This window comes from Phyllostomus hastatus, unplaced genomic scaffold (assembly GCF_019186645.2).
Source record: "Phyllostomus hastatus isolate PE091 unplaced genomic scaffold, TTU_PhHast_1.1 phas_scaffold_21, whole genome shotgun sequence".
Lineage (NCBI taxonomy): Eukaryota > Metazoa > Chordata > Mammalia > Chiroptera > Phyllostomidae > Phyllostomus > Phyllostomus hastatus.
In genome coordinates, this window is record NW_025334017.1 from 14,012,379 (window position 1) to 14,034,346 (window position 21,968).

Here is a 21,968-nt window from a genome sequence, read left to right on the forward strand (position 1 = left end):
AGGTAGTTCAAGGTCACTCAGTGACTCTAAGACAGCTGTCCATCATGGTCCTACTCTGATGCTTCCCATGAGGCTTTAATGTTTGACCTGAGGCTGGGCACCAGTGACAGCCTCTGCTGGCTCCTGAGGCAAGTAGACAGACTTTGCTCACAGCACTTGGGAGAAGGAAGTCCAGGGCTTATAATTTACAACTACACTTAAGTGTTTTAATGTCTTATAAAGTTTAACTACATATCAAAGCCTTTTTCTTTTCCTTTCCCTAAACCCATAGCATATGCTGTAGAGCACAAGTGCTGTAAGTAATTCTGCAGAGAGAAGTTTCCGCAATTAAATGAAGTGGAAAACTGCATATTATCTTTCTATTGCCAACATTCTTGGTACATCGGGAAACACGTTCATATAGAAAGGATTGAACAGTCCTGTAGTAAAGAAACACCTTTTTGTTTAACCCCAAAACAGTCCCTGAATTTATTTGGTTACGAACCATTTTCCCACACAGTAGCCTTCTAATCATATTTTACAGAACACACTTTTTGAGAAAGGCTCGTCTAAATGTTTATCAACAGTGCATTCTGTAAACATGGTACATTTAAAAAAGTTAATATTCTAAAATAGTACAAAAACTTGCTAACAATGAAGAAAATACCCAGGATATAGCTTGTAAAAGTAAAAATTTTTATTTTGATTGATCTCTCAATGAATGGTTCAATATTATGCCAGTTTTTAATGGCAAAAATTTGCTTCCAAACTCCATGATGCCACAGAGAGCTACTACTCTCTCCAGGAAGTAGGTACACAGCTGGAAACAGAAAGCACGACTTCAGCAGCATGGCGACTTCCTACACCGCAGACCTGACAGGCCTGCACCTTTTATGCTCAACACGGCACAAAAGTGAGCTGGTGAGAAAAGTGAGAGGTGAGGAACAAGATGGGAACACCAAAAGGAGCAATGTATGTACTGTAAAGAGAACAGCAACAACCAAATACAGCTAGAAGGATTTTACAGGATAATTATAGAAAAGAGAACCAAATGTTTTACTCAAATGTTTCTTAGAGCCTTTCTGTAGAGATACAAATATATATATATATATTTATCCAAAAATATGTTTTATACAGATAAATGTTTCTCAATTAAAGATGGGACCAAAGCTATAGTTATAACATAAAGCACTGTCTTTTTTTAAAGACTATTTATCCACCTGAATTTTCAATTTCTTTAAGGTTAGTGCATTAAATGTTTTCCAAATATAATTACCTGACATTCTTTTTATAGATATAAATCAAGTAGGCATAATTTTAAAAAGGGTTTGCAGGTTAAACAATGTTTTTTTCTAAGATGCTGTGCATACTGAATTTATCGACAAGCCCCATTAAGGATCATTAATAAACATATCAAAAAGGGCTACATTAGATTTTTTTCTTTAAATATTTAATTTTCTGATTTCCTGTTTACAAGGGTTGCAAATGCACAAGAAAGATTTTACTTCACAAGTACTTTTATGTTAATAGAAGATATTTTGATTCAACAAATATGGCAATAAATCTCCACATTGTAACCAATAGTATGTTTTTCCCCCTTAAAAAAATGGGATGTAACACTAACAACCACTACCTATAAACTAAAGCACACTATTATTTTGGCGAATTTACAAATCTTTTTTTCCCTGGTGTAAAGGCTACAAAAACTCCTAAAAATTAGAGAACACTGAAAACATATTAAAGTTTGACATCCAACCTTATATTATTTCCATTTTACCCTGAAAGATAACTTAAAAAATATGACCTAGCTGGAAGAGGCCATCTTGCTAATGTAAAAAAATCAGTGAGAGCAAGAAATTGTATCATTGATAGGTAGAATTTTTGTAAATAGTTATCTTTCCAAATCATTAGAAAAATGTTCAAAGATAAAAAAACAAAGTAAAATATGGTGGTGGTCCCTAAACTGTTTTAAAGGCAAGTAGCTTAGTCTAAGCTAAAATATTTTTTTTACTCACAGTAATTATCCTCCCCTCAACTGCCCTTTAAAAAATGCATGAATGGTACAATAGCAAGAACCAATGAGCACAGACTGCATTTTAAAAACAGAAAAAGAAAAACTCTAGTGCTGAAAGATATAGTGAAAAGCAGATTTCTTTGGGGACATTAATCAATTAGATTATAATTCATTATGAAGATTTTTCTTTTCTATTACGGGGAGAGTCTGCTCCATTTGAAGTTAATGTTCCATTTACACCATTTTCTGAAAAGAGAAAAGAATCAGTGTTACTCTCCTTCATGAAGAAACACAAATATCTTTATACATAAAGTACCTTCAGAAAAGAAAATTTTAAATCCAATATTTACTTTTATGCCCAAAAATGAAATTCATTTACCAGTGCTTTCTTTTTTTAAATAGTTAAAAACATTTTTTTAATTATTATTTTTTAATCCTCACCCTAGGGCATGTTTATTGACGTTAGAAAGAGGGGAAGGGAGGGAGAGAGAGAGGGAGTGAAACATGAATGTGAGAGAAACATCGATCGATTGCCTCTTGCATGATCCCCAACTGGGGGCCAACCCACAACCTAGGCAGGTGCTCTGACCAGGAATCAAACCCTGTGACCTTTCAGTTTATGAAAGGACACTCCAACCAAATGAGCCACACTGGCCAGGGTACCAGTGCTTAATCTTTACTAGCACTGCACCAATCAAAAACCTGATTTAAACACTGAATTGAAAGCAGCAAATTAAAAGAAAAGTAACTATAATGTCATTAGATCTCAAAAGAATAAAAAGGGGAAAAAAACTCTAAGAAGCAATTACAAGAATTTGAACACAGTCTTTAGGCTAGTGTTTTTGAGAGAAATAAAGAACCTTTTACATTTGAGCAAAGTTCTTGGGAATATGTTTCCTTATTACATACTAAAAGTTGGCATCAAGGATGCTAACTCTTATGCTTAAGAGTGTATCATGGCCTTCTTTTTCAAACTATGATGGAATAACTGATGTCACACTAATCCTCTCTCCAAAAATACCTATTAAAGTTGAATACAAAAAAGGGTCTTTAAAGGTGCTTGAAAAAAAAACCAAGGCAGCTATGTGTATTTTTCCCTCAAGGTATTTTCCAACTACTAAATGTGCATGCACAGGGTAAGACTCAGAGAAATCAAGCAGAAAGCAGCTCCTAAGAAAGTACAAATCTCCAGAGATTTGGGGAGCCTCACAATAATAGGAAGACAAAAATCTGAATTCAGGGCCCATGAGGAACAACAGCCCTTATAAGCAGTTCACATCCTAGAACTGAGAGCAAACTTTAAAGAGACCAGTTTTGGTGAGATGAAATGACCTACCCATACTCAATCCAGAACTTGTACAAATTTATCCTGAGCTTCCACACATTTTATACAAAACTTACAAAGAAAAATTAAAAATTAGCAAGCATGCCAGAAAACAAGACCAAATGATTAAAACTATGAGGAAAAAAGTATCAAAAATAGATCCTCAGGAGATTCAGACCTGCAATTGTCTGATAAAAACAATGATTAATAAAAATAAATAAAAAGGATGGGGAATTTCACCAGAGAACTAAAATTTTTAATCCCAGAACTTATAAAATAGAGTAATAAAATATACATTTAATAAATGAGTTTAATAGTAGATTAGGCACAACAGAAGAGATGAGTGAACTAGATTAATTAATACTCAAATCAAAACAGATAAAAAAGGATGAGAAATACAGAAAGTAATTAATCAAGAGGCAGGGTAAAGGGGTTTATTTAACACATACACGGGAGTCCCAGAAGGACAGGAGAAACAGAATGAGGCTGAAGTAGTATTTGAAGAAGTAATGGTCAAGAATTTTTCCAAGTATCAAAAAAGGAACCAAGCCAAGAGTCAGGAAGCCCGACATAACATAGAGCAGGATAAAAACAAAGGCATACCCAGGCACGCCACAGGATAACTGCCAAAAACAAAGACAGTAATTATCAGACTGAGTGAAAAAAATTCAACTCTATGCTGTTTATAAGAGACAATTTATATTTAAGGGCTAGGAAAGGTTTAAAGTAGAAACATATATGAAAAGATACACTATGATAATAGTTTACCACATGACAGATGGTGTAGCTTGAGTAAATTCAGACAAACTAGAGAAAGGACAAATTCCACAGGAATTTATAACAACCCTAAATTTTGCTGAAAATGTAACACATCTTCAAAATATTTAAAGTAAAAATACAAGCTATAAGGAGAAATGGTCAATACCTCTTGCAGTAACTGGTTGAATAAGCAGAACTCCTCCCACCAAATCAGTAAAGAGAAAGACTGAACAACACATTTAACAAACGTGACCCGACATGCAGAGACCATAATATCCAACAAATGCGGATTACCCACCCTTCTGAAGTACAAAACTAATACATGGTGAGCCATAACAAAAGTCTCAACAAAGTCATTCTGAATATGTTTTTTAACCTAAGTAGAATTAAGCTAGAAATCAATAACAAAAGGAAAACTAGAAAATGCTTACATATGGTAAATTTAACAATGCACTTGTATCATGCATAAGCCACGGGTCAAAGAAAGAAATCACAATTGGAATTAGAAAGTATTTTAGCCCTGGCTAGTGTAGCTCAGTGGATTGAGTGCGGGCCTATAAAACAAATGGTTGCTGGTTCGATTCCCAGTCAGGGCACATGTCTGGGTTGCAGGTCTGGTCCCCAGCTGGGGGCACGTGAGAGCAACCGCACATTGATGTTTCTCTCCCTCTCTCCTTCCCTCCCCCTCTATCTACAAATAAATAAATAAAATATTAAAAAAAGAAAGTATTTTAAACTGAATAATAATGAAAAAGACATATCAAAACTTGTGAAATATACCTAAGTAGTGCTAAAAGGGAAAGTCTGTCTTTAACTGCAAGTAATTTACATAAAGTGACGAAAATCAAAGACCTAAAGATCCATCTCAAGAAGGTAAACCCCAATAACAAAATAGCAAATGAAATCCAAAAATGAAAAATAAGAGCAAAAATGAATGGCATGGCTGAGAAAAATCTACAAAGAATGACAGATGTTGGTTCTTGTCTGATGGAAAAGGAGAGAAAGGCATAAATTACTAACATGAAAAAATGAAAATCACTGCTGTCCTACAGGCAGTAGTAATATAACAAGAGGATATTATGAATAATTTTTCATCAATACATTGTAAATTAAAAATAAACAAATTCCTTAAAACACACAACTTACCAAAAGAGATACAGCAATAGAAAATCTAACAATCCTATTATCTATTAGACAATGTGAACCTGCTGTTAGGAACCTTCCTATAAAGAACATCTAGGTGACAGAAGAAGACCTGACTTGGGGTGGTGAACACAGAATACAACACACAGAAGATATATTATAGAATTATACACCTGAAACCTACATCCACATCAAAAGCCCAGACAGTTTTTTTGCAGAGATAAGGTGATCCTAAAATTCATATGGAAATGCAAAGAACCCAGAATAACATGAAAAAGAAAAAAACTGGATAACTCACATTTCCTAATTTCAAAATTTATTATAAAGCTGTGGTAACTGAGACAGTGTGGTGGTACTGGCATAGGAACAGACATACCATTCAACAGATTAGTCTTTTCAACAAATGGTGCAGGGACCAATAGATATCAATATGTGAAACAATGATTGTAAAATGGTACAGCCAGTTTGGAAAACAGTTTAGTAGTTCCTCCCAAATGTTAAATATACATTTACCATATGACCCATCAATTCCGCTCATAGGTATATACCCAAGAGAGTGAAAAACAGGTCATCAAACAAACACCTGTATATGAATGTTTACAGCATTATTCGTACACAACAGCCAAAAAGTGAGAACTCAAATATTCATGAACTAATATATAAACAGAATACCATATCCATACAATGGAATATTATTGGGGTTGCCAAAAAGTCTGTTTAGTTTTTTATGTAAAAAAAAAAAGACACATTTTTCATTCCCACCAATAACTTTTTGATTTAGATATTTTGAGAATGTCAGCTGTCTCCCACTACTGGCTTCTAGTGGGTAAAGGCCAGGGATGCTGCTAAACATCTTCCAATGTGTAAGACAGTCCCCCAGTAAACAATTATTTGGGCAAAATGTCAATAGTACCAAGAAAATTTGCAAACCACTTTTGACATGTTCCATCAATCACAGCACCTTCTCCATACACTGCACAAATGTTTTTTTTTGCATTTGAGTTGGAATTTTACCTTTCTTGAAATAATAAGGCACAATATACTGAAAATGTGCATTTTCTGCTGTCTTTTTAAAAAATTTTTTTAAAGATTTTATTTTTTAGAGAGGGAAAGGGAGAAAGAGAGAGAGAAACATCAATGTGCGGTTGCTGGGGGCTGTGGCCTACAACTCAGGCATGTACCCTGACTGAGAATCAAACCTGCGATGCTTTGGTTCGCAGCCCGCACTCAATCCACTGAGCTACGCCAGCCAGGGTAATCTTCTGTCTTTAATATTAAAATGACTGCACAAAAATTTACCCATTTTGATAAGTTTTTAAAAAAATGCATACTGATATGACAGCTGTCACAATACAATCTAACAAAATTGTTTCCGATGAAGTTCAAGATGTACTAGAGCCATCACATGGCAAAAACTAAACGAACTTTTTGGCCAACCCATTATTTGGCCAAAATAAGGAATGAATTATCAGTACATGCTCAAATGTGAATGAACCTTAAAATCATGCTAACTGAAAGAAACCAGCTTGATGTAAAAGATCATATGTTGTATGATTCCATTTATATGAAAAGTCCAGAAGAGGATCAAGCAATTAAGTGTCATTAAAAAACAAAAACAAAGAAACGATTCCAGTTTGAACTCAAGGGCAGATGGAAAGAGATATAAAGAGGTTTTTTAAAAAAAATATGAGTAAGATTCTTGCAAGCACAAACTATCACTCCCTAGGTCAGTTATTCATTAAAACTGCCCATATACAAGGTCTGTCTGGAAAAAACCTAGCCATTGTTAATATAAGGAGAATGGTTTGTGTGACATTGGTGTAACCTGGCAGCCAAGGAGAGTGGACTGGAATATGCGTGCCTGGAACAATGACTTCACTGTTATGGGGGCAGCAGATGCTGTTGAATGAGCGTGCATACCACATGACCATCAAATTCAAAATAACTGAGTGAGTAGAACAATAAATCTACATCAAATTTTATAATACGTTTGAATATTCCTCCATGGAAACTATTCAGATGATTCAGAAAGCCGCAGCTATGGGCAACTGGTGATCGGCAGCTTCATCAGGACAATGTGCCCGCTCAGGTATTACATCTTGTGCAGAGCTTTTTGGTGAAACATCAAATCACTAGGTGAGACTCAGCCCCACTACAGCCCAGATTTGGCACCCTGCAACTTCTGGCTTTTCCTACAACTAAAACCACCTTTGAAAGGGAAGAGATTTCAGACCATCGATGAGATTCAGGAAAATACGATGGAGCAGCTGATGGCGATTGGGAGAACTGTGTGAGGTGCCAAAGTGCCTACTTTGAAGAGGACTAAAGTGTCATTGTCCTGTGTACAATATTCCTTGTATCTTCTTCTATAAATGTCTCTATTTTTCATATTACATGGCTGGATACCTTCTGGAAGGTCTATAGTGGCTCAAAGTAATCAAGCAGGGAAAGCTTAGGAGAGAAACTGAGTGGACAGCTTTTGAGAGAAATAACTGACACTTAGGGAATCACCAAACTGTAGAATAGGACAAGATTACTTTGCCTCTACTTTTGCTTAAAAGTAGACTAAAACTTTCTTTATAGGATTTTAAATCATAGTAAGATTATAAATAAGACCCAAAACATTTTTAAAACATGTTTTCTACTCCAAGTTTTTCATTGCTTACTGAATACAAACCTGTTCCTTTTCTAGAAGATCTGCCTTTTGTCACTGTTGGTTTCTTCTTCACGGTTGGTGCCTGAAAAGTAGAATGTTCCCTCCACCTCCGAAGCTGAAAATTAATGAACTTCCACATCATGAATGCTTGGGTAATGCAAATGGATGCCAGAACAGCAATTCTGAGAATATAAAAAAACAAACAAAATATTAGGGTGCATCAAAATAGTGCTATTGAACAGTCTATCTTGTTTTGATGGTTTTAGTGCTAAATTCCCAAGATTATGTTAACACATAATTATCTCATTAATAATTAATCCCAGAAATTAAATAAATGCTTTGATATTCAAATTCAGAGATATAAAACAGATATAAAATCAAATCAAATGAGCATTTTCCCTAACCTCCCCATTTTTTAGGCAATTCATATAATAAACTACACACTATACAGCTATACAACATGCAAAAGATGTTAAACTGACCTACCTTACAGCCAACACATTGAAGTTTCCAGTACTGAAATCCAGCTTCTGGTTCTCTGCTCTTGCAAGGCCAAAGCCAACAGTGAGTACTGAGAGAATTAAAGTCAGAAGTCTTCCCAAAACAAACAGAACTGCCCACAGAGAAAATCTGGAAGAAAAATGTCATAAGTCAAATTCATAAAATTGCAACAATAGGAAAACATTCTACTAAGAATCAGATTCTAGTAAGTAAATGTACACCAAAACAGCATTTATTTTTCTGCAAAAAGGATTCTACAAGTAAAATGTGTGGAAGATGCTATGTTTTAGCACACTCTTACAGATAACACGTCAGCCTATTTAAGTTCTAGAAGTAAAGAAAGAAAAGTTCTATTTAAGTTCTAGAAGTAAAGAAAAAAAATTTCTTTCTTCCAGTAAAGAAATGTTTTATTTTTTGTTTAGCTTGTCATTTTTTAAATGTAACTACTATTAAAGATCCTCAGAACTACTGGTATATATAATAATTTTGAAAATTGCTGGACAAAACACAACAAATACTGTGCTGGAAAAAGGACACCAATTATCATTTAAGAGTCTTAGTTCTACTTTTAAAGATTTTACAGTCATACTGCTTCAATTCTGTTTTCAGATCAATTTTCCCACCAAAATATTTTAATATCTTTAAGGTTATATAATCTATTATTTCACTTTCTTCTCAAAGTTCACTTCCCTATTATTCCTTGTCCAAAAGAAAAACATCCATTAAGAAAGACTGGAAAAGTTAGAAAAGTAAACCCTGAAAACCTTCAGAATTGTAAGTTCCAACATAATCTCTCTCTAGCCTAAGAAAGGCTCCATTTTAGAGAATAAAATATCAATCTGAGTTGCTATTAGTTTCATATTATTTAAAGTTGCTACGTGCCCTGGCTGGTGTGGCTCAGTGAACTGAGCACTGGCCTGTGAAATGAAAGGTTGCCAGTTCCATTCCCAGTCAGGGAACATGCTTGGGTTGTGGGCCAGGTCCCCACACCCCAGCTCGGAGGAGTAAAAGAGGCAACCAATCCATGTATCTTTCACACACTGATGTTTCTCTCCCTCTTTTTCTCCCTCTCTTCCTCTCTAAAAAGTAAATAAATACAATCTTTAAAGCCGCCACTAACAACTTATAAAGTAAGATAAGATAACTGCCCATAGCATGGCCCTTGGCAACATTGGCACAGGCTTTAATGAGAAGAGAATAACTAACCAACTTACCCTTTCTGGTATTTTTCATCAGTGAAATAAAACAGGCGAGAAATGTGGAAAAGAAATTCAACAAAATAATGCGGCACCAAAAGAACAAGTCCTAGATGATTCAAGCTGTTAAAAGAACAAATTTAAAATGTAAAAGTTACTTATTAGTTAAGACAGTTTATCATACTACCTTCCCAGTTCATATATTCACCCAAGAAAAATCCCAACTTACTTCAAAAGATAAGCTCCAGCAATGTGAAAGAGGTAAAGACCTATGTAGACAAGTTGCCGAGGAATATCCTCCTGTAAATAGAAAATTGCATTACAGATGAAACATGCTGAAACACTTCTGTTCTCCAGGCGCAGTGTGCTAGGGTGAAAAGCATACTATAGAAGACCTGAAGGCTATTCTGCCGCTGTACCCTACCCAAACTGCTTATCTCAACCAATAACATGGCTTTAACAGGTCATTTTAACTTCATTTGGCTTCAGCTACCTCATCTGTAACATGTGAATAATACTTGGGTTTGCTTGAGTCAGGTGAACTCAAAATCCCTTTCGGTGCTAAGATCTATGGTTCTTTTTATAATAAAATTTACTAAATGCACTATGATAATTTCCTTCTAACATCAAAGTTGCTTTGTTTAGCAGTAGAGATGCTTTTGTTTACCTAAAACAGTATTTACATTTTTTAGCTTATGCTTTTATTTACAGATTTATTGATTTTAGAAAAGAGGGGAGAAAGGAAGGGAGGCGGAGGGGGAGAGAGAGAGAGAGACATACAGACATTGATTTGTTGTTCTACTTATTTATGCATTCATTGTTTGACTCTTGTATGTGCCCTGATGGGGGATTGAACCCACGACCTTGGCTTATCAGGATGATGATCTAACCAAGTGAGCTACCTGGCTAAGACTTAGCTCATGCTGTTAACCCCTTTCATTATCAGTTATAGTTATTAAAATTAAAGGTTAAAATTTTATCTTTTCACTTAGGATGCCATCTAATTATATATTATTCCTCTTCTTAATAACCTTGTAAGTCAAGTACCCGCATTTTAGTTTTTATTCTTTTATTCTTCCATAGTCACTAGCAACCTGGTTATCTTAGAAACAGTGTTGTTTTTTTTAAATGGATCATGAAATCAATTTAGGAGGTCACACTAACCTCTTTTAAAATATGAAATAGAATAGAAAATGCTACAGTGCACAGCAAGCCCACTGTACTGTTCCATGAAAAATTTATTCCAGATCTCTCTCTCTCTCTCTCTCTCTCTCTCACACACACACACACACACACACACAATTATGATGTAAAATCTAGTTTTCATCTTGGGTTGCAGTAAAAAATGTTAGCAAAATACAGTGTTGAACCCAATAAACACTGGTTAATTTATGAAATGCTTGTACCTCGCATTTCTACGCTCTCTGATTTTGGCAGTTTTCCACCTACAGGTATCCCCTGGCTTTTCCAAAGGTCATTTTGCACTACTTCGCTTTTACAAAAGACCACATTAGTATCTGTTTTTATAACAGAAAGAAATCCAAAGAGGGTTGTTCAAGAGGCAACAAGTGAGAAGCGTGTGCAGCATGTCTGGCAGTGAGGCATTAGAGAACAGCAGGTAGCCCCACCACGTCCTTCCCTAGGAACCACAGCCCGGATCTCAGCATCGGGCGGCCATGGCCTTGAACCGTGTCTGTGAGCACCTGTGCTTTATCTTGAGTCATGTTGTGCATCCGTTAGCAAGGCAAATTGCTTCTTTGCTTTACAACATTTCTTTTTATGAAAGGTTTCATAGAAATGCTCTACTTTTGTACAGTGGGGGAAACCTGTATGTATATAGCTTTGTGCCATTTCAGTAGAGAGTTACTTCACTGAATCTTGTAAGAAAAAGTAGGTATTTTATAAGTGTAGTTTTGAAATGGAAAGCACTCCTCTAGTAAGAAGGGTACCAAGATCAAGTGTTAGAAAACATGAGACAGTTGAATAGTCCTACAGACAGAACTATGTTTGGGGACTCTCAGGGAAAATTCCCAAGACATAATACCAAGTACATAGTGGTTCTTCCAACTGGAGAGAGAAGTGTCTCTCTGAATAGTCTATCTTAAGATCCTCTCCACATAATTTTGAAATTTCCAATGAAATACTTCTCCTTACCAAAGGAGAGAGGGAAACCTCTCTCTCTTCTCACAATCATTTCAGAATAGCTAGTTGTAGTGTAATAAAATTTAGAATAGTATATACATGCTTGACACATGATATGCTATATAAGATTTTGTTAGGTAAATAAACTTTTCCTACCAGGAGCAGAAATCAGGTTTTGCTTGTTTATTTAAAGATTAAGAACTTTTTTACACTCAAATGGAAACATATATAATGAAAATGAGTCATTAGAAAAGCTTTTTGCCAACTGCTTATATATTCTTTTTTATTTTCAATCCTTGCCCAAGAACATTTTTTTTTCACTGCTTTTAGAGAGAAAGGGCAGTGGGTGGGGGGCGGGCAGGAGAAACATTGAAGTGTGAGAGAAACACTAACTGACTGCCTCCCACAAGGGCTCAGACTGGGGCTCAAACTTGCAGCTCTTCAGCTGCAAGATGCTACTCCAACCAACTAAGCCACACTGACCAGGGCTGCTAATATATTCTTAATGCTAATGTTCATGTAGTTTACAGAAGAATGAAATCATGGAAAAATGACTTAAAATTCTGATACTCTCTCATTTTCCGAGGAAAATCTGATATAGAACACTAAATCAAACCAGATTCTAAAATTATAAATAATTTCAAGTGACATTTTTGGTTGTTATTCCAACGACTTTTTATTGAAAAGATTGACCATATACTTCAGTGAACTTCTGTATTTTTCTTACAAAAAGCTTTTCTTAAGTATACTGTACTAAAAAAGCTTTACTTTAAACTGAACATGACATATATGCCCAAATATAAGGCAAAGATTTCTCCCTCAAACCATAGATGGAGCCATCTCCTATTGAAGTGTTTTCAAAGCTCGCACATTACAGTAATCCACAAAACCTCAGCCAGCATCATTTCTAAATGCTTACAGAGGTCTAGGGGAAGAGTCAGTAAGAAAATGATGTACTCTGAAAAACTGAATTAGATGATTCAAGAGTGATAAATGCTCTAGTGATGACATAATAACAAGGTTACATATGAAAAGTGCGAATATAATTTTTATGAAGTGTGAGTGGGGAAAACAGTTTTATTTCTAATTTAATATCCTTTATATGATATAGTTTTTGTATGTATAATTAAATGAACTGAATAGTAGAAATAAAACATTTGGCTGCCTCATCCACATTTCCCCAAAACTTCATATATTCAATTTGGTTAAGGAATTACATTTTGAATCTTCTCATGGGCAAAATGGGGGATTGTTTATATTGAAGCATACATATTATATGTGATTAAAATATTCTTCTTAAGAAAAATTGAGTTATTCATGACTAACACACCTTTTGAACTGGTACCAACAGTGTCCCTTTCTTTCTTCATTTCTCTGCAGGATTGGTTCAAAACAATCACTATACTAGTTTCTTTCAGTAAAGAGTTCTTCCAAAAAGAATTTTCAAAGTAAATTTTAAGAAACTGTTTAACACATATGCAGCTGTTACTTTCAAGTTATGTTAATTACTTGAAACAGTTACTTTTGACTGTAATATATACGTGTTAAAAATAGTTTCAGTTAAGTTCTAAGTTATGCAAATTATCCCATAAAAATTAGATTGCATTTCTGGAGAAATGCCATCTGGCAGGAACTGATAAGAAAAGAGCTTGGAGAACTAAGATGAACAATTACTTTGAAAGATCCCTCTCTACTTACATGGTCAGTGAACAAAATATAGACATATGAATTAACAGTGAAACCCAAAGGTATGGTATGGTCCATGGGTGTAAAAGTACATGATAAAGCTTTAAATATTTGAACCATGGTACTAAGACATCAAGACACTATGATATTTTCAGCAGAGCTGTCCCAAGAACTTTTTGCAGTGATGGAAACATTTTCTTCTCTGCTATCCAAAATGGCAGTATAGCCACATGCTGCTAATGAAACTTGTGATAGGCCTAGTGTGACCTAGAAAGTCAATTTTGCTTTTGTTCAATTTTAATTTATTCAAATGTGACTAGTAGCTACTGTTTTAGACAGTGCAGCTCTAGGACATCTATGGTTCACACATATGCTTAGTGAATATGGAAGAGCTACTAGAAATTTTGAGTCTAAGAATTTTATCTTAAGACAGTTCTACATCAGCTGTGGACAGGTGCCTTGCTTAGTTGGAGCATTGTCCCATAAACCAAAAGGTTGCAGATTCAATTTCCAGTCAGGGCACATACCTCAGTTGTGGGTTCGATCCCCAGTTGGGGCGCATATGGGTGGCAACTGATAAATGTTTCTCTCTCTTCCCACCCCTCTCTCTCTAAAATCAACAAACATATCCTCGGGTGAGGATTTAAAAAAAAAAAGACAGTTCTAGATCAAAGGTTTTGTCATTATCCTAATTTTTACAATCAACTTAAAGTAGAAAAAACATTCTACTTTATAAAAGAAATCAACATAAAAAGAACTTTCAAGCCATAGCACGTGAACTTTAATTTGGTGCTGTTTTTCCATCAGAGCAAACATCAATGATGAAAAGACACATATGATACAAACACGAAACATTAATAAGTCAAGAAACTACACTCATGAATTAACTAATTGCAGCACATACAAAAGTGATTGTGGCATTTGAGAAGGCAGAGAGAGACTGGTCATGGGAAGGGTGGTTAACACTTCTACTTGGGAAAACTTCTTAAAATAAAGTAATTAAAAATGTTTTAATTGTGGAAAAATGTAATTATATAACACAGCAAACAGGGAGTTAAATGAATCTCCATGTACCCACAACCCAGCTTCAATAGCTATTAACTCATGAGCAAACTTGCTTTATCCATATCCTCACATATGTATAATTTCATACCGGGGAATTTTAAAATAACCTTTCCCCCTTGAAGGAAAAGTGCTTCATTAATTTATCATAGGGAAAAGGTGTTCGGGGAAAAAATTGATGTGTTAGAATTACAAAATTAGAGGATATTAATGTGAATAAAGCACAAGCGAGAGCAGAAGAAAAAGGGACCCGAGGAGGTGGCACAGATGAGAGACCTTAGAGCACAGGTCAGCAGCTCTAGTTTAGTTTAAAGCAACAGGAGCTAGTACAGACTTTACAGGAGAAAGAGTTACACCAAGTTGCTTTGTGAAATCACGGAAGTCTGACTTCAGAAGTACTGAGGGTGAAGCTAGAAAAAGGAGCACTGCAGTGCTCCAGGAGTTTATTTGTCCAAATAAAACAAACACCTTTCCCCACATGCTAAAAAGGGAATTCTCCACCCATTTCAGGAAAAGCTTCACTGGTGAATATTTAACTATGGTTTACTTTTTCAATACTGAATTTTTCTTTGGGAATTATACACAGAACCATTAGTTGTAGTAAATCTGATTAATACTTATACCAAGAATATGAAAGTAACATTACATTTCTAAATTTATTTTAAATTACTACTAATATAACTTTAAAATGAACAATTGGCATGTCAAATGTAAAAGACCCCCCCAAGTTAAAACAGTAACTAAAGGTTTTTTCCACCCAATAAATACCTAAGGATACCCAGTCTTGGTGGAAAGAGGGGAGCTGGGAGAAGAAGAGGGGAAGGGCTGAGGTTAGTAGGAGGTTAGAGACAGAAAAGGAAAAAACGACAAGATAAATTTAAAAATCACAAAATTCCAGCTTACTTTTTTAGTTTTCTGGAAGTAGAGCTCAGGAAAAGCATGAAACCAGTAAGCCAACTGTAATATGTAGAAAAACTTCACCTGAAATCTGTATAACACAAGAAAGTAAAAAATACATTTCAAAGCCTGATTATTTTTAAAAAATAAAGTTAAAAACAAACACTGAAAATGAGGATATACTAAGCAGTTACTATTGTGTCATCATTTCAGGTGCCCTTATAATAAATACTGTTTACCTTTCAACAACTCTCCCTCAGCCACTTCCCCTGTCTCCCTGAGAGAGTTCCACCATTAGTCAATTCATCTGGATTAAACAGCAGAAGCAAAGACATCATCTGAAGAAACCTGTTAACGTGCAAGCTAGCTGGGAAGAACCAGAGTCCCTCGTCTATTAGTTAATTAATACTGACTTGCATGTCATGTTAGCTTCTGAACACATAAGGGACAGGACTGAGGGAATCAAACTGCAAATGCATAAGGTTTCATCAAAATGGAAGTGGAAAGGCACAAGATGACATAAAAGCAAAGGAGCACAGATTAAAAGTCACCTGAAACTAGGATAATCCCAATTTCAAATATCCCCACTTTTTCCTCAGTGAAATATGATAACTCTACCTAGTTGGAACACTGAGATTTCAAATAAATGGAGGAAAACCAGGATTAAAGAGGAATAAGGCAGAGAAGGGTTCCCCAACAGACATATCCTAATCACTCTGGAATCACTAGTCCCCCCTGAACACTGTACCCCTCCAGTCCTTCTGCCTTCTCTTTACTTTCCCTTCTCCTTCTCCTTCAGAAGTCTAAAACAGAAAACATGAAGCCAATCTAAAACACTTTCCCCCAGGAGTGAGGGAGAAATAGTCCCATATAAATATGATGTTTATAACCCATTTTGTAAAAGTTCACTTAATTAATGTAACTTGGAAGAGTCAGAATAAGTCAGCAGAGTGGATATTACTGCTGGACTTGAAGATATGAAGATACACGTGGTCATGCTATTCCCTTTACATCTTTTCTCTGATGCTCGCATCACCATGCGTTTACTGAATAATGTGTGGTGATAAGCACCTCCAACCTGGCACGATAAAGGACATAAAATAAAAAGAGAGAGTTTCTAGTGCAGTCAAGGCACAGTGTCGGTGGGCATGGGCACAAGATTAAGACATAAATCACACAATTATGGACCAGCCAAAAGGATGTATGGATATCACAAAAAATAGATACCACAATGACAAACTCAGGCAAGCACAAGATAATACAGGCTAAGTACAGAAAAAATGTGGAATAGCTGTAGTAGAGCTGGCCTTGGAGAATGAGTACTTTAGTTGAATGCCTTTACAACCACTAAGCTTCTTACAGCACTATACAAATCCTTGGGGGCTAGAAGATGAAAAAGAAATAGTCCCTACCCTCAAGCTTATAGCGTAAGAGAATGGAAAATGGAAGGAGTGAAGAGACGAAGGCAAAGAAAAAGAGGAAACCTATGGAGAAAATGGAGCAGTGAAGAGGAGAAAGGAGGGAAAAGAAAGCACACAGAGTACTAAACTAGAGATTATTGTTATGATCAGTCTTCTCAAGCTAACAAACATGTTGAAAAGATTGTATTTCTGAAAAAAGCATACAGGAATTTTTTTTTAATGGCAGCAGGTCTGCCAAAGACGTACAACCGTATGAATCTGCCTAAGGTGATGAAAGAGTAAGAATAAATTCTGCTTGAAAATGACATGACCATGATCCTTAACTAAAAAAAAGCCTGCTAGAAATGACTTACGTCATCAGGTTAGGGGGATAAGCCCTCCACAAGATAGTTGGGTCCGAGATGTAGTTTTCCTAAGAAAGAAGATATAAAAATCAGTCTGTTAGTATAATGCAAACTTCTTAGAAAATAAGCCAGTTTTTTCACTTCTTGTACATCAAATTCCAAAGAGTCCCCTAAGTCAAACTTTTTAGTCATTGTCAACTCAGCTGAATGGTTTACTTTAGTGAAGTGAAAATCAATGAGAGGTACAAAGTCAAATAAGACACAATTCCTGGCCTTCTAACTTCTTTCAATCCAGCGGGGTAAAAAGTACATGTATGCAAGCAAGCATGAAACAACCCAAAAAGACATGCTACATAACAGAGCTACACCAGCTGCAAAGACAGATTTTATCTCGGGTCATCAGAGAGGATTTCAGGAAAGAGGAAGCACCGGCCAGGAGACGGAAGACCTAGGTGCTGCCAGGTTTTATAGGATTATGTCCACATACTCACCAAATCTTTTTCTTAGATAACCAGATCTAGTCAGTGAGAATTATTGTGTAAGGAAAAAAAACTCAATTCATCTATCTGTAATAAGAATATTTTCCCAATGAAATGTAACACTTTCATTTTAAAAAAACAATTTATAAGATAGATTTTAAGCTGAAATACACACATATCTCTAAGTATCATTAAAGCAGCAAAGTGGAATGAGCACTGGATTGAAAGGCTGCGTTTTAACCTGTCTCCTACATTAAGTGTTGTACCCTGGAAAGTTTACTTTGCCTATTTTTTCATCTCTAACATGGTGATTAAAAAAATTATGCGTCTCGACAAACTTAAAAATACATGACCTCTGGAGTACTAATATTAATACTAAGGTTGATACAGCCTTCCCCCATCATTAGTTAGAATGAAATACTTAAAATTAGAAAGCCTTACCTGCAAAGTTAATCAACATTTTAAGTTGCTTGAAAAATATCTGAACTCTTTTTAAAAGGGGAAATGACTACAAATGTTACAATTCAAGTAACCTAGCAGAAGTATCACTGATATCTTATCCTTACAGAGATATCTGCAAATCACTATAAGATATAAAAATATTCAATTAACTAAAAATAAGTAAGGCTTTCTGAAACATGAAACATAGTTTAGAATTTCTGCTGTATAAAAACTAACTTAAAAGAGACTTATCAATGAAACTTGCTTTATACTAGCTCATTAGCGGAATTCCTAATTTTAGATCACAAAAAAAGAGGGATTTCTAAGGTTCAGGGTTAGCTTACACTAAAAATAGGACATCCCTTTCTGTTCTGGGTATATAATGTAAATATTTTAAGAGACAAAATTTAAACATACTTACAGATACTAGAATGAATGTGCCCCAAATACAAGAAAATAGGTAGAATGCACTAAGCTGACCAGATTCATTAAACTTGCTGTGTTTTGTTTTGGAGAAGTGCATTCGCCTGTTAATTTTCTAAAAATAAAAACAATCAATGATTAAGATTATAAAATATATTTAATATATGACAATCATAGTATGGAGAGCTAGTATTTTACAAAGTATAGATTTCTAAGATTGTATACTTACATCCAACACATACTCTTGAATTATGGCATGAATAATTATCGCCACTAGCATGTAGAAGAAAATTGTAGCCAAATCTTTGATACCATAGTAATAAAAAGACGCTGATTCAGTAGCTTGTTCTTCTGAAGGCCAAAAAGGACATACACAAAAATATACATGAGATTATAAAAACAGCACTAAGTACAACATAGTTATGGAAACAAACAAAAGATGACTAATCTAATAAGTACTACAGAAACATTACGGTAATTCACTTTCAGACATCTTGAGTCATGGCAACAATGAAAATTGAGGAGACTATGCAAAAATCAAAAGCTTCTGAAATTACTTACAAAGATTTGACACATGTTAGTCACAGCCATTAAAAACCAAAAAACATGGGAGGGATGGCCACACTCAGCAACTTGGGAAGACTGTAAAACTGACATCCCAGGCATAGTGATCAGCCCATTTGCCTGAATTTTTAAAAAACTCTGAAACTTTCTACTTTCTACCTCTACTTTCCAACTACACGCTACATTATGATTCTGAAGGAAAAAGTGATTTAACTTGTATTTGATTGCTTTGATCTACTGGATTGTCCAAAAAGTTCATGTAATTTTTTTCCATATAATGGCTCTAGTAGTGCTTAGCTGTCTTCAACTTCATTTGAAACAATTTTGTTAGATTGTATTGTGATAGCTGTCATATCAGCCTGCATTTAAAAACTTATCAAAACTGGTAAATTTCTGTGCAGTCATTTTAATACTGAAGATGGACGATATGCAATGTTTTTGGCATATTATGCTTTATTAAGAAAGGTAAAAATGCAACTGAAATGCAAAAAAAATTTGTGCAGTGTATGGAAAAGGTGCTGTGATTGATCGAATGTGTCAGAAGTGGTTCACGAAGTTTCTTGGTACTATTGACATTTTGGCCAAATAATCCTTTGCTGTGGTGTTCAGCAGCACCCCTGACCTCTACCCATTAGAAGTCAACAGTGGGAGATAACCAATATACTCAAAATATCCAAATCAAAAAGTTATTGGTGAAAATGAAAAATGTGTCTTTTATTTTACAGAAAAAACTAAACGGACTTTTGACCAACCCAATATATACAACAGAGATAGAGGCAACTGCAACTATACCTGGGAATTGGTAAAAGTGCCTCATTCTTTGGTGTATTCAAATTTCAAAACAACTCTGTGGCTTTCAGTTATCTGATATTTAACTCAATCAAATATTTATAATACTATATAGTGGGACAAAAATCCAACTCAATATTATATAAGTTTACTACCTGAGTGAACTGAATACCCCATTCCATTCCCATGCCAGTTTATTATATTACCGTATTGAACTACAATCAACTTCTAGTAACAACTTGTTTTTCACATAGTATAATTTAGAATACCTTTTGAAATACAACCTAAAAGTGCAGTTTTGGTGCAAATAACATCTAGGACTTACTGACACCCTGTTTAATTAAAATGTTATAGGTAGAGCACAACGAAAAACTGAAAATAAAAAATAGGCTTACAAGGAGTGTTATTATAGATCCAAAACATAACTCATTAGTTGGAAAAACTGAACCTGAACATTGTGCCTTCAGAAACCTTGATGAACACTGATATTTAACAAATGTAAAATATCCATGCTTAGAATTTTCTTATGAAAAGATCAGAGGGAAGAGAAGGCAAAAAAAAGTTCTTTGACGAAATTTTAAGCCTATTTACAAAAATATAAAACAAACATTAAACATATATAAAACTGATTTCCATATAATATATAGGGTGAAGCCAACCAAAAATATTAGATCTTACTATACAAAAGCACCAAAATAATGTTCAGTCTACTCATGAATGAGATTTGTGAAAGTTAATGAAGAACCTAGTGTTTCCACAGACATTTCCGTTTGCCCAAGTGAACTCCACGGAAGCAGAAAATTCTAAAACGAAACTACCTACCTGTTGCAGGGAGGGTAACATTGTACTGGAGAGTAACGAAAATGATAGCAGCTTTTGCTGTTACCTAGAAAGAAAAAAAAAAAATCAATTCGGACCTCCCAGATAGTAGATCGGGGGAAATATTACAACTTCTGTCCCCAAATCTGAGACCCAGGGGCACAAGTGGAATTCCCGATCACCGAGGAACTGAGGGTGGGAATTCACAGAATTCCCCTGAGCTTCTTCAATTTAGATGAGATTGTATAATTCACACCTAACTTTAAGATTTCAAAAGAAACATTCTCTGCAGTTCCATTAAACAGTGATTTGACAGGTAGTTTCTCTAATCTAGACTTGTACAATGAACACAAAGTTCCTATCAAGAAAAAAAAATAATGTAAATTAATAAAAGAAATGAAAGCACAGTTGCCATGACAAAAATGGATCAAAGGCAAGGTCTAAAAAAAAAGTCAACTCTATATCCTTTCAGGCTTTTAAAAATGAATGTATGAATATTTTATAAAACTTGGATTAACTTTTATATACAATTTTATATCTAGTTTTTTTTCCACCTAACACTGTATCATAGTTTTCAATGTAATTAAATATTGCTTTAAAACATGATAGTATGCAGTACTGGTTGCATTGTATTTAATAAAGTTAATATATTAAAAAAACAAAACAAAGGTAGGCTCTGTGGTGTGTGTGTGTGTTACTCTCCCACACACCTGGCATAGCTAAGTGGTCAATAAATATTTAACTGAGCTGACTACTGGTAAAACTAAAGTGGTCAGAACAGAAAAATGGAATGCTAACTTAATATTATAGGTACCAGCACTATGCTAGACAAGAAAATGTAATAAAGATGAATGATATAAACCCTGATGACTAGGAGCTTACTTGGGCCAGGAAGGCAAAATTGTTATAATACTGTAGAATCAGTGCCAATGGGTATTCAAGATAAACGCACATTTTTGGTTTTTGGTTTTTTCCTGGGTGGGGAACTAGGCATGTTCTGGAAAGGCTTCTCAGAGTATGTGGTGAGGGTAAGGGATCTGTCTCGTTGGAAAAGAAAAGTTGACTAGGGGGATGAAGAGGACAGCATAGGTGGCAAAGACAGAAAGTGCAAAAGCCAAGGAGCAATAAACCAAGGCCCGGCATGGGCACACATCAGAAGTGATAGAAGCCTAGAAAAAGCTATCAAGTGCTAGAAAGGGCCTTGTTTGTGAGCTAAGTAGTCTGGATTTTATTTTAGCACGACTGGAAAATTCTGAGGAGAGCAAAGTTCACATGTGCTCTTTGGGAAGGTGGCTGACTGTGGCTTAGTAGGTGGTCTCTCAGGTCCCC

The 21,968-nt window shown here is 35.2% G+C and overlaps 1 protein-coding gene across 1 annotated transcript in view; it reads right to left on the minus strand.

Moving 5' to 3' along the window:
• Positions 1 to 654: 654 nt before the first annotated feature.
• Positions 655 to 21,968, minus strand: part of TRAM1 (translocation associated membrane protein 1) — a 28,438-nt gene continuing 7,124 nt past the window's right edge. The window contains exons 2-11 of the mRNA XM_045861374.1: positions 20,643 to 20,706; positions 18,697 to 18,818; positions 18,466 to 18,582; positions 17,134 to 17,192; positions 15,366 to 15,450; positions 9,802 to 9,872; positions 9,591 to 9,695; positions 8,362 to 8,505; positions 7,897 to 8,057; positions 655 to 2,239 (exon numbers count right to left, since the gene is read on the minus strand). Of these exons, the coding sequence (XP_045717330.1) occupies positions 2,166 to 2,239; positions 7,897 to 8,057; positions 8,362 to 8,505; positions 9,591 to 9,695; positions 9,802 to 9,872; positions 15,366 to 15,450; positions 17,134 to 17,192; positions 18,466 to 18,582; positions 18,697 to 18,818; positions 20,643 to 20,706 (1,002 nt within the window). The 3' untranslated portion in view covers positions 655 to 2,165. The remainder of the gene's footprint in view (positions 2,240 to 7,896; positions 8,058 to 8,361; positions 8,506 to 9,590; positions 9,696 to 9,801; positions 9,873 to 15,365; positions 15,451 to 17,133; positions 17,193 to 18,465; positions 18,583 to 18,696; positions 18,819 to 20,642; positions 20,707 to 21,968) is intronic.